Source organism: Asterias rubens, chromosome 10 (assembly GCF_902459465.1).
Source record: "Asterias rubens chromosome 10, eAstRub1.3, whole genome shotgun sequence".
Taxonomy (NCBI): Eukaryota; Metazoa; Echinodermata; class Asteroidea; order Forcipulatida; family Asteriidae; genus Asterias; species Asterias rubens.
Window position 1 is genome coordinate 14,832,038 of NC_047071.1, and position 13,641 is coordinate 14,845,678.

The 13,641-nt window shown below is 37.9% G+C and overlaps 1 protein-coding gene across 1 annotated transcript; it reads right to left on the reverse strand.

The window, feature by feature from the left end:
* Positions 1 to 4,733: 4,733 nt before the first annotated feature.
* Positions 4,734 to 13,332, reverse strand: LOC117296054. Its single transcript, XM_033778919.1, has 13 exons — positions 13,240 to 13,332; positions 12,326 to 12,375; positions 12,055 to 12,154; positions 11,560 to 11,648; positions 10,820 to 10,934; positions 10,182 to 10,316; positions 9,485 to 9,715; positions 8,921 to 9,010; positions 8,521 to 8,586; positions 7,811 to 7,899; positions 7,027 to 7,085; positions 6,446 to 6,537; positions 4,734 to 6,175 (listed from the first exon to the last, which is right to left on the reverse strand). The coding sequence occupies exons 1-13, from the start codon at positions 13,303 to 13,305 to the stop codon at positions 5,327 to 5,329; spliced, it is 2,031 nt and encodes a 676-aa protein (XP_033634810.1). The 5' UTR covers positions 13,306 to 13,332; the 3' UTR covers positions 4,734 to 5,326.
* Positions 13,333 to 13,641: the final 309 nt, after the last annotated feature.

The window sequence follows — 13,641 nt, forward strand, 5'->3', positions numbered from 1 at the left end:
GAAAACAATAAAACAATATCAATTTTCGATATCGAGAATTACGGTTTTATTTTAAACACAAGTCATGACACGGCGAAACATGCATAAACAAGGGAGGGTTTTCCCGTTATTTTCTCCCGACTCCGACGACTGATCGAGCCTAAATTTTTGCAGAATTTTTATTTTATATAGAAGTTGTGATACACGAATTGTGGGCCTTGGACAATACTGTTCACCGAAAGTGTATAATGGCTTTAAAGCAGCCCTATGAAAACGGGTTCAGAACTGTACGTACCTCTCGGCGCTAATTAAGTTGATTTTGAACTGAGTCAACTTAATCTATAAAGAAGTTATTGGGAACTGCATTTATTTATTTACAAATACAATTAGATACTTGACAATAAGCAGCTGAAAAGTTCCTCATATCCAGTATTTGAATCATCGCAACTGAAGGTCTGGAATTTCACTGGGGCTGCCTTTGCCTAAGTCTTGGTACAAGACATTACTTTCTTGACATTACAGAGATGCTTGTGGAGATGCACAGTGCGCTCTACAGTTGGGTATTGTCCATGTAAAAAGTACACAATGAATGCAGGTTTCTTGGGGCAAAGACTAAAACCATTGCTTTGTTCCTGACCTTTGTATTCCATAAAAAATATCCCTAATTCTTATGGAAAATGAAAAACTGACAATTAAAAGTGGCTTTACACCTAAAAGAGTGAAATTTCTGACCTTTTGAATATTCAGGTACAGCTAACAAGTTACCCTGTCTAGTGGGTTAATAAAGTCTTTACAGTATTACCAAATGCACACAGTGTGGGAAAATATGATGGGCCTTAACTAAGGTATGCCCTTATGTGAATTATAGGCTTTGTCATTCATCTTTTTGATAAGATTTATAATCTTCCCATTTTAAATAAATAGTATCGGATTTGTTAAGTTCAACACCACTTTTTTATGGCACAGTGTGTTGACATATCTCTGGATGTGTTACGTATATGCTGAAGAAAGAAATATCTTCAATACTTGGGACTAGTTCCCATCTAAAATTGTTCAAAATTAGGACAATTTTGCTCAAATTTACAAATTCTTAACATTTAGTAAAACTAATCATGAAGAAGAATCGTTTCCTTTAACAACAACAATTTTTTTTGGTCATAACCTATTCTGTAAAATAAATACATACTGGTGTAACTTGTACAAAACATTTAAATATGGTACAGTAGTATTTTAAAAGGCACTGGACATTATTGGTAATTACTCCCAAATATATTGTTGGCATAAAAACCAACTTGGTAATGAGCAATGGAGAGCTGTTGATAGTATAAAACATTGTGAGAAACGGCTTCCTCTGAAGTAACGTAGTTTTTGAGAAAGAGGTAATTTATCACTCAAATATTAAAAGGCTTCAAGCCTGAAGCCTTTTAGACGGCATCTGGAAGCACACACATTTGTGCAAACAAATTGTGTTTTTTCTTTCACTATTCTCTTGCAACTTAGATCACTAATTGAGTCCAAGTTTTCACAGAATTGTTATTCTATGCATATGTTGGGATACACCGAGTGAGAATACTGGTTTTTGACAGTTACCAAAGGTGTCCAGTGTCTTTAACACATAGTAGGGTCGTTCATTTCCTCTTCATTTATAATCTTCATTCCTGATATTTCAGAGGTGACCCTTATTATTTTTGTGAATAATAATAATCCAGTGTTAACATGTAGCAGTGCTTCCCATGTTTGTATTTGTACGGTAAAAAAGTAAAAATGACTTCTTCTTAGTACATAGTTTACGTTACTGTAAATATTTAAGGTACATGTGTATGATGTAAATGTATTGTTATTTTTTGGAGACATACATCCAGCATGCATATTAAGTTTGTCAGATGACGTGTTGTAGAAGTTTTCCGTTTCTAAGTCGGCATATAAGGTCATAGTAAGTTCAGCGCTTTGTATAATCACATAATGGGCATTGCTTGGACATTCCCGCACAGAGACACGGTTGCCATTGAATCAATGACAATGAAAACTGGGCCCAATTTCATTCTGCTGTCATACTTTATGAAATTGTAAACTAGTTGTTTTAATGGGTGGTACTTTTGTAGGACAAAAAACACAATGTCCACAGATTTACACTAAACTTACACTGTTTGAAGATAATGATAGTAGATAGCTTCCCTGAAAATACTACGTGCTGAGGTGCTGTAGTTTTTGGGAAATAAGTAAAACAATGTCATGAAAATAGTTTTTGTCATATAACACGAAAATTATTTTAATCATTTCACAAACGTATTTTCATGACATTGTTTTACTCATTTCTCAAAAACTACAGCACCTCGGTAAGTAAGATTTAAGGGGAAGCTTTACACTATCATTATCTTCAAACCCTGTTAAGTTTAATGTAAATCTATGGACTTTTTGAAAAATCCTCTAAGTTTGCTGGGAGCTACACATGCAGACCATTGATGCAGAACAAAAAAAGTACCAACATTTATCGCCAGATTTACATGACCCAAGCTATTCACACCACGTCTACTTGCTCCACTTGTAAATATCAAACTTGCCGTTATATTGCTACGTTTTTGTTGTTTTATTTTTTATTTTTTGTTAATTGCTCACCCTTTAAATTGTAAATTGGGACAGCAAGATGTGTGTTAAACTTAAACCTGTTAAGATTACAGGTTATTCCCCATGCTAATACATGGGCCTTCAATTTGCACATGGATTTTGAGAGAAAATCCTCCACAGAAATCCACATTTTGTTTGATTTATTTATACATTATAATTTATTGTTGCAGTGTTTTTTTTGCTTCCTCCCCCCCCCCCCATCCCCCCATCCCCCCATCCCCCCCCCCTAGTGGAATGATAATATTATCGTGTGGTCCGTCACGGTACGAGTTAGAAAAACTTTGAATTTCAGGTTAACAGATTCAGATTTTGATAAAGCAAAAAAAATTGTAGATGTTTAAATTTTTGAAGCCAGTATGCTCTGCTTTTGCCACCCTTCTTAAGATCCTGGTACATGTATATCCAAATTCAAATTTTAAGCTTAAGAACTTTGTTAAACTTGTATGTCTTGCTCCCTGTATACAATATATAAATCATGACTACAAATCCTAACAGTAAAGTAAGGGTACCAGACTAACAAACTAGTCTTGCATTGGAGTTTTAAAAAAATTTAAAAAAAATTCTGCATCTAGAGGGAGCTAGATTTTGTTGAAAGTTGTTTGCTTTTGACAATATGCATAACCATGTGCGGAAAATTGAGAACATCTTTTGCATCCTACAAATTTATGTTACTGTGGTTTCAATTAATTAATGCTCTCTTCATCTTTGTCATGTCACCAGTATACCGTAAAAGTCATAACTGTTGATTTTTGTGTTGCAGAAAAGCAGCCAGACTACTTTTCCTAATAGACCTTTCCATTGTTGGTAAACAAACTGTGCTGGTTGGGCAAATGTAAGCAAAACATTTAATCATGTTAACAGATGTTGTGACCAAGTTCATCATTTTCTGCAAACTGTCATTTAAAGACACTGGACACTATTGGTAATTGTCAAAGGCTAGTCTTTGACAATGCAAACAATATGCATACAATAACAAACCTGTGAAAAGTTGAGCTCGATCGGTCGTCAAAGTTGCGAGATAATAATGAAAGAAAAAAATACCCTCGTCACACGAAGTTGTGTGCTTTCAGATGCTTGATTTTGAGACCTCAAATTCTAAATCTTGGGTCTCAAAATCAAATTCGTGGAAAATTGCTTCTTTCTCGAAAACTACATCACTTCAGAGTGAGCCGTTTCTCACAATGTTTTATACCACCAACAGCTCCCCATTACTTGTTACCAATTAAGTTTTCATGCCAATAATTATTTTGAGTAATTACCAATAGTGTCCACTGCCTTTAAATAATATACCTCCCGTGATTGGTTGCTGTTTCCAACCAATTCAACACTATTTTTAAATAGTTGTACAACATTTTTAAAAACTGTGGTCATCTGTTTTTGTTTTGCTTGATGGCTTTCCATAGTTTGCCAAACCTCGGTTGGCTAAACCTTGGGCTGTGACATTGCGACAGAAAGGTCTATACATCAGTTGAACTTAGGGACATGGTGGATGGACTCCAGGAAGAAAACAAATTTATGACTGAAAGAGTTATCTAATAGAAGACATATTTTTCTATTATTTAATTGCAATCAGAAATATTACAGCATAATTATTAATTAATGCATATCTCTTTTAATAAACAGAGTAGTCGTAAAATAAATATAGATTAATAAAAAAAAAACTATTAAAAAAACCAAATTTTATGTTAGCCAAAAGTTAATCATGCTGTAAAAGTGTAATTATTCTCATTTTGAAAATAAATCTGTTTCAAGAAGATGAAACAGAAGATGATTAAAGCAAACAATTATATCATTGTGGAATTGTTATAGGCGAGCTTTCTTTCTCCAACTAATTGAGTTTTGTCTGGAATAGTACGACAGGTAGGTGATGAGATGTGCCTTTGGCGATACAAGAATGGAATTTGATGCAATTATATGCTTATTGGTTCAAACCCATAGCTACCCACTTTTCACGGGGCTGTGTTCCTCTGTGCCACTCTCAACAACCATCTATGGCCATTATCGCAACCACAGCAATTGGTCTCTGTCAGTATTTAGAAAACATGTGCTGTCCTTATAGGGTTTCAAGCAGGCAGCCGGAACCAAAGCCTTTGTTTTGAAAATGACCTCTACTAGTGAATGATAAGTCCATAGAGGGCAGGCTTCATATCTTAACTGCTTGGCTTAGTGCTACTACCTTGTCTTGGCCCCAAGACATCAGTGATCGTTAGTGTACTGTGCTTGGTTGGAAATCAACATAGGTCCCCCCTTATGGCTCGATTTAACCAAATTGAACTCGAGTCTAAATGCTACCATGAGGCTATTGGTTGTTTCCAAGCCATGTGTTTTCACTATGTCTTGAATACATGTCAGTATTGCGAGCTGCTTCCACCTTTCCACATTGTTATCACCAAAATATGCCTAGGTTTCTTGTGTGAACAACCCATCTTTTTGAACTTCATATATGCTGTTTAAGGCACAAATTTGAATTTAATAGGGGCACTTTGCATATGACAGCAGATGTATGGAAATTTTATCTTTTTTGATGACTGGTCACACAAATGATTTTGTCAAATTCAACAACGTTATGAAATATGGCCCTTGTCTTATTTTAAATCACACTTATAAGACATTATTGGAAGATATACATTCTATGATATACATTATTTATTGCTATAAAATGATTCATTGCTGTTTAAAAGGCACTACTTTCTTTGGACTAATAATTGCAGGGCCATTATCTTCAAGTGCCACCCTCGGATCCTGGTCTAGACACAGGTGACCCCCGTCCTATCCTATTCTTCTCACCACTAAATCTTGGCGTTCCTCCGATACTTTGGCGTGATAGACTACCTTCTCTGCTCTTTGGAATACCAGTCTGTTTGCTGCCCTCAAGTGTTCTACCTGACAGAGGGCTCTGCCTGGGGGACGGTGTTTTAAGGCGAGGCAGGCTACCTGAGCGTGGTATACGGGACTGAGGTACTGACGAGGGGCCGTTGTCGCCCACTGATACTTTTCTAACCGGTGAGGGGACGCTCTTGGACGATAGAGGCGGTTTTGTACGACCCGTTTCCTTCAAGACGGTTTCTAGGTCCTTGGAACTGCTCAACTTTGCTATGACCCTCGGTCCCTTCTTTGGTTTGGCATCGGCATCCTCCTTACCGGCGAGATTCTTTCCTTGGACGGAGTCTTCAGAGCCAGACTTTGACGATGATAAGCTTCCTTTTCTTACCGACGTGTCTGCTTGTGGTCTGGCACTGCGATCTGTTTCAGTAACACTATCTCTCCGAGCCACAGATGATGAGTTACCGTTTTCCACTCCTTCGACCGCTTCGTTGTACTCCTCCTTCGCACTCTTTGGTCCTGTCTTGGGCTTCGGCCTTTCGAAGACCTTAAGGCCATTCTTCATATGATCTTCTTTCATCTTCTTCACCTCTTCGATTTCCTCCGCACGTTGATCTCTCTCGGCGGAACATTTCTTAATGAGGGCGTCTACAGAGGCGAAGAAATCAGTGCCGAAACTAGAGAGTGCCTCTTGGCCAGTGGAAGGTGCTTCTTTGTTGATGGTTAAGATGTCAACGACTGTTTCAAGCTGGATTAAAAAATATTTTTTATTTTATTTATTAATTCTGGTTGTGAAGGCAGAATTTCTTTGGGAAGCAAACTTAATCACTGTACTATTCAAGAACCCCATGGAGAGAAGACAAGGAAGAAAGTGTAAGTTTTTAGATGCAGGAGAAAAACCCTAGAGAATTATTGCAGGGAAAACCCCTGCCATTAGGGCCCAATCTCATAAAGCTGTTGAGTAGAAAATACTGCTTGACAAATTTCTTTGATGCGTCTTTCATCTTGGTTAACCTACCTCAACTGAATGGGCTTTGAAAGCCGTCAAGAACTCCCTGAGTGCTTCTTCTGAAGCAGACGACTTCAAACTGGAATACTCCTCCAGGATCTCTGTAATGTATGCAAATTTATTCATTATTTTGTACTCATCTAACCGTAATATAAAGACTACTGTAAGCCAGATTGGAACGCTTCATGTGTAGAAGAAAGTCCTTGTTTGTTTGATCGTTTGTTTAGATGATCTTCCCGCCAAGGGAACTCGACAAACTCCCCCAGGGGGATAAAAACACTAAGCTAGCAACAGCCAATCTCTCTCATACAAACATTGGTTTAACATCTATAATTATGAGTGCACAAATCCAGAAATTGTGCTTCAGTAACTAGAAGACAATATTTATTGTAGTCATTGTGTAATCAGATGTTAGCTTGGTAGGATTCGAACCCAAAACCTTGTGGTTGCAAGTCTTGCAGTCTTACCACAATGTCCTTTGTGGGCAACAGCTATGCAATGATTGTTTCTATAGGAAGGAAAGGCAATTCTGAAAAGTACCAAAGATAAATCCGGAATTGTTTTGTGGAATAACCATGACTTTGTCTTACTTTTAAGAGGTTCACAGAGTAGCGTCTGTGTGCTCTTCTCAAATTCAGCATATGCCTCTCTGTACAGGAAAAAATAACATTTCAAATTCAATTCTGTTTGAGGCTAAGGTTTCTCAGAAAAGCAAGTTTAAGTTTTAGGTGTGGGAGGAAAACCGAACAAAATTATTCCAGGGAAAACCCATGCAGACAAAAATTATTTTCATGAAACTATTTTACTCATATCTCAAAAACTACAGCACCTCGGCAAGCAAATATTTTGAGGGAAGCTTTCTACCATCATCATCTTAACACCGTGAAAGTTGACTGTAACTCTATGGACGTTTTTGTTTTAGTACAAAAAGTAGCCAAATCCTTTAACCATATTCTGGTAGGCTTATTTTTCAGATTACAAAATTGACACCACAACAAAATGTCAGATTAAATATGTCACCAACACAAGACTTCTCAATATAATTTAACACACTAAAAGAAGTGCATTGTGTACGTGGACAAAACACCTCTGACAAAACATACACTAACTTAATAGACCCTTCCCATGAAATATGTAAATTGCACGTGGCGCGCGCGCACTAACGTTTTGGTTGGCAAAATGAGGGAACATCATGCTGTTTTGTACACGGCTAATGGGTGCGTGACGCAAACGCGATTGCGCGTCTGCTTAGTGCACAACTCTATGGCGTTTGCCAACCAACCGGGTCTGTATGCATGCATGAATGTAATTAGCATATTTCATGGGAGGGGTCCGTTGTGTTTGCTACAAAAACCTGACCCTACTCATCCCTACCTGACAGCAGTGAACAGAGACTCCATGTACTTGATTTGCACATCGTAAACACTCTGGTGAAATTGTAGCTCTTCCGCACTAGCCTTGGCCTACATGCATGCAAGGTATACAGCAGGCAAACATAAAGTATAAAAGGCATTTCCAGGCTGACCAAAATAACTAGCATCAAGTCAATACATGCAGTAGAGAAGAAAAAGCAGCCAACAAAGGAACAAAGAAGTTTACAAGAATACTATCCCACAGGAAATGTCTAACCTGCAGAAAAGTTTGAGATTTTTATTTGAAAGTAAAAAAGAGAGTGCAAAGAAGGGGAGGGGGTATTTCCAAAATGATATTGGGTTATCCATAGCGTAAGAGATAACTAACCATATACCCAAACAATAATTTGAAATTTCTTTACTAATTTGTGAATTTCCAAAGCATTCAAAATTGAAAAGGAAACATAGAGAAAGAGCAAAGAAACACAAATCAAATAAACCATAAAATAAAAGTAATGAGAGACTTTAGAAAGCTAGGTGGCAGCAGACTTACCAGGCAAAATTCCACTGTTTTTTGTAGTTCTGAGTATCGGCATGATTGCTGAGAACAACGTTTTTACCTGGTAAGTCTGCTGCCACTTAGCGTCCCAAAGAGTCCCCTATATTGAGGATGAATGTTAGAGCCAAGTTCTTGCAAAATATCAACCATATAAAACGGCCACTTTGTCTCACCTCCAATTTAGCCACGTTCCTGGAATAATTGCACGCCTTCAGCAAAGCCTCTATGCAGGCCTTCCCCTGAAAAGTTTGGAAAAAAGAAATTCTGAAGTAAACCTAATCTACACAAAGGTTCTCTTTGAATTCTCTTCCAAGCAAAAAAAATAATAAATAAAACTATTGTCAGCCACACCATAAACTGATGTATGGTTCACCATCGCCAACACTTGTGTGTGTGGAGAAAAGCGCAGTTGAAGTTCAACTATTTTTCAAACTGTTGTTTCAGAGACTGATTAATATTTATAAACATTTCGACAAACATTACAAGAAAAATGTCATTAAAAGGGCGTTTTGAAATGGATGGGGGGGGGGGGGCATGGTCAAATTCAATAGCTCCAAACAATTATTTACAAACCTGTTGTTGTTTACTCTTTGGGAAATTAGGAAGAGCCGACATGACCGAATCCAGGCTTAACTCAGCACACACTGGCCTTGTGATCAATGGCTGCCGGGAAAAAAAGAAAGAAAAAAACTCCAAATAATGACCTACCAGCCTCACTTTGGATGTGTACCAGAACCAACATTCAAAACTTTAAGGGAAGGTATCTGTTTGAGTAATCGTTCCTAAAAATTAATGGTAATAAAAACGTACTTGGTTGAAAGTGCAGCGGCTTTGGATAGTATAAAGCAGTTTGAGAATCATTTCACTTTGAAGTAATGTGGTAAGGGAAAAAGATGTCAGTTTTCATCCCCCAAAATTTAAATCTTGAGAAGCGTAACTGTCAGTATCATTTCTCAGATTATGTATTCCTATCAGGGATTATTCTTACTGAGTGGAAAATTCGCCCCAAAGTTTTGATGATTATCTCAAAAACACTAGTGGTCACCTTTTGAAATGAAATTTTCAGATGTTGGTTTAAACACTTCCAAAATCCAGAGGTAGACTTTGCCTTTGAAAACTCAATGAGGAAATTCTTACCCACGGAGCCGCTGGCACTAGAATAGAAAGGGATAACAAATCACTGCAACTCTCAGAAATTGACTTCTGGCACTGGGCCAAGAGGCCGGATAACCTCTGCTTGGCAGCCAGTGATTGGTGCTGATTGGTCAATTGCATTGGCTGATGGTCATGTGACCACGTAACTGTGAGTGATTGGTGGAGGCCAAGCAGCTGTCTGTGTAGGCTGAAGAGCTTGGATTCCAACTTTGCCTGAAAGTAAATCAATAAGTTATTGGTAAATATCAACATCTCTATAATACTGGTCAATGACTGATTGATTCAATACAATAACCAATAATCAATAGCCAATAGCCAATAACCATGGATTAAACAAAACAATTCTTTTCTCTGATGGCAATTCAACATATTTAATCGTTGCGATACCCACTGCTAAAATATCGGATTTGAACTGCCTCTAGCTACCGGGCATTCTCAGTGGTCTTGTTGGTGTGACATTGCTCTAGAATGGCAAATGTCTTGGTTCGAATCCTGCCCAAGTAAAATGCCAGTATTTTTTTTCACCGAACTCGGGGAAACTACTTTAGTAGACAGTGCTTGCATACAATGGTGTAACAGTAACACCCCCCCCCAAAAAAAAAGTATCCACTAATTAAAATAAATATTAAGTCACTTTCTAAAATCCTTTTAAAATGCCACAAAATATTTCTGAACATACCACTTGTTTGAGATTGAGGTGGTCTATCTTTCCACTGCAGACGTCAAGAAGAGTTACTCCATCTTCCTCAGCGCTTGGTTTGAGGAACGAACCCATAAACAGAATGGGACGAGATAGCCTTTCTGGATTGTTTGCCTTTAATTGATGTTAAAAGAAATTGCAAAAAATGTAAAAAAAATAATCAGCTAGATAAAAGTGTTGAGTCAAGGATTGATCAAGAGAATATTGGGGTAGGGTGTAGCCTTGGCTCAAGACTCTCCTGTTATTAGTACTATCTTCCAGTGATCCATTGTGACTCTCACCATTGACTGCATCAAAGACGTGTTAGGCGTGGAATGAGGTGCATGCTTGTCTAGCTAGCGATCAATCAAGTTTGATCGCTAGCTAGAACAGGTCTTGTGTAATGGTGGTTCTTGGGGTGAAAGCAGGTCATGGTCTATCGGCGAATCTTATCAGCGATGGAAATTAACGCCAGAAGTAAGAACAGAGCATCTTGAACCAAGACTAGGAAAGGGGGAGGAGAGTAACCAGTGCAATTATGAACACAATTGGATGTGGCTATGGATAGTGCTTTTAAAAATATTGTCGTTTCAGCCAACAGCCATACCCAAGAGTGACTCACATCACACACTGCCTACCTCAACATTTTTGTATAGCCTTAGTCTGGCGCCCTCTGCTGTCTCAATCAGACTAGTCAGCTGAGCTCGCTTGACAGGAACAGTAGGGCCTTTGTGGTCACTTGCAAGTAATTCTCTGAAGAAATAATACATAAAATATATGCATATTTATTATAATAATCAAGCTTTTCAAGCAATATTTGTATTGGTAATAAAAGATGTAACATAATTTTCCCCAACGCATCGAACCTTTAGCCCCCTTAGAACCAGCTGCTGTATATGACCTTTATCTATAAACCATATCTTGACCTTTTCCAACTCTGGATTCAAATGGCTCAAAGGCAGTAACTTGACACATCAAATTGGTCAGGAAGTGCACAGAGATGTTCCCTCGGCCAAGGGAGTTTCTAAACACTTATTTGATGTTACCGTGGTCCAGTGGTAAGACTGCAGGACTTGCAATCACAAGGTGGTTGGTTCGAATCCTATCAAGCTAACATCTGATTTCACAATGACTAGAATATGTACTTTCATCTAGTTACTGAATCACAATTTCTTGATTTGTACAATTCATAACCACAGACATTAAACCAATGTTGGTATGAGAGAGATTGTCTGTTGCAGGCTCAGTGTTCATATCCCCTCCTGTGGTTTTGCTGAGTTCCCTTGACGGAAAGATCCTCAGACTGCTATCAAAGCTGCTCCAAATCTATTCACCAGAAGGGGTTACTTTCCTGAGCTTGAAATTTAAAAATATTTACCGTAACTGATCGGCTATCGATTGGAGACCATTCTCCACATGAAGCAAAACTCCAGACCGGGAGCTCAGTGCATTTGTGTGCAGTAAAACCTTGAGAGATAAAAAGAGATGTAATTGTAGACAAATTTGAGACTTTTGAAAAGGGATTATTGTTAAACTTCATTGTTTCTTTTATCGTGCAGTCCACTGCTGAAAGAAAATGAAGAGATGGACTATTGTTTTAGACACAATACACTTATAATAGCCTTTCCAGGGCATGATTGTGGAACTTGGAAAAACGTCAAAACATTTTATTGAACACATGGGTTGACCTAAGTAGACAAGGTGTATATGGTGTATGTTGTCATAGACTTTTCAGCCTCATTAATAAACAGTTTACGATTTTTCCAAGACTAAGAGCAACAAAAAATGGAAAAAACGACTCAAGTAGAAAGAGTATCATGCCTGGCCTCTCCCTATGATCTCATGGAAGACCCCAATGACCTCTGACCCGTACCTGTCTTTCTAACTGGAGGACTTGTGATTTGAGAAGATGAACTCTCCGTTCATGGAAGTTTTCGTGAGGCCCTTCATCCACAAGTTGCTTATAGAGTGCCCTACAGTATGAGACAATGGAGAGGAATTAGTTAGAACATGACACAGGTTTAACACCTCATTTATGAGAACAATTTTATCAGGACACAAATGAACTGTTGACACGTTACAATGCAGGAGTCACTTCAGTTTTAGCAAATGTAAACAAGTAACTTCAATGGATTTAGACTTGCCTAGTCTCTTCAAGTTCTTTTGAAAGCTGAAGATTTGTCGCCCTCAGTGCCTAAAAAAGAAAGAAACAGAATACAGAAATCGTTTTGAAAATCTTTGAACCTTTGCTCGGTTTATGAATACGATACTGATGATGAACACAAAAATCAAAATTTAATTTGTGGTGTAAGAACTATTAATATTATTTTTAAAGGCAGTGGACACTATTGGTAATTACTCAAAATAATTATAAGCATAAAACCTTTCTTGGTGACAAGTAATGGGGAGAGGTTGATGGTTTAAATCATTGTGAGAAATGGCTCCCTCTGAAGTGCCATAGTTTTTGAGAAAGAAGTAATTTTCCACGAATTTGATTCCGAGACCTCAGATTTAGAACTTGAGGTCTCGAAATCAACCATCTAAACGCACACAACTTCTTGTGACAAGGGTTATTTTTCTTTCATTATTATCTCGCAACTTCAATGACCGATTGAGCTCAAATTTTCACAGGTTTGTTATTTTATGCATATGTTGAGATACACCAACTGTGCAGGCTAGTCTTTGACAATTACCAATAGTGTCCACTGCCTTTAACTTTTAAGAGACTAGAGATATTATTATAATTTATATCATATATAATATCTGGCAGCTTTTCATGTAAATACAAAAAACTTTTCCAAACTTTTATCAATTTGACATTGACAATTGTTTTGGAATGAGCATTGAGTGACTGATAAAATCATAAAATGCAACAACATGCATTGCCATCCTATGAAGATGCATGGCATGCAATTTCCAATGCTGAGGCCGGACGGAATTATCACACAATCGGCATTGCCGCATTGTGATCACTGAGATTTCCTTTCTCCATGGTATGAATGAATTAACAGAGTAATGGTTGATCGTCTGACACTGTAAACCAACAAAGAAAACAAACCTTTAACTCTCTTTCCGCTTTGGCAACACTGGCTTTTTCTTGATCTGTCATGATGGTTACGTTCATTTCCCCTCTTTCTCTTGCTCTCTCACGATCACAAAAACATACACAGAGCAGCCGGTGATGACCCAATGACCTCCACTGACCTCCACTAGCACTGACCTCATTAATATTAATGAGTCAACTGCACATGGGCCTTGTTGTTCCCCAACTAGAAATAAATGACCCGACTACAAATTGGACCAATTTTAAATTGTTGGGAAACAACAAAGCAACTGTTTTCAAAATTTATATTAAAAAAATAACTTTATCGGAGGAAACATCAGCATATAATAGGTGCTCACTTGGGGGGCAAGCTACCTCTATTTAACATTCCCATTGTCACCGTCATCGCTGCCTTGC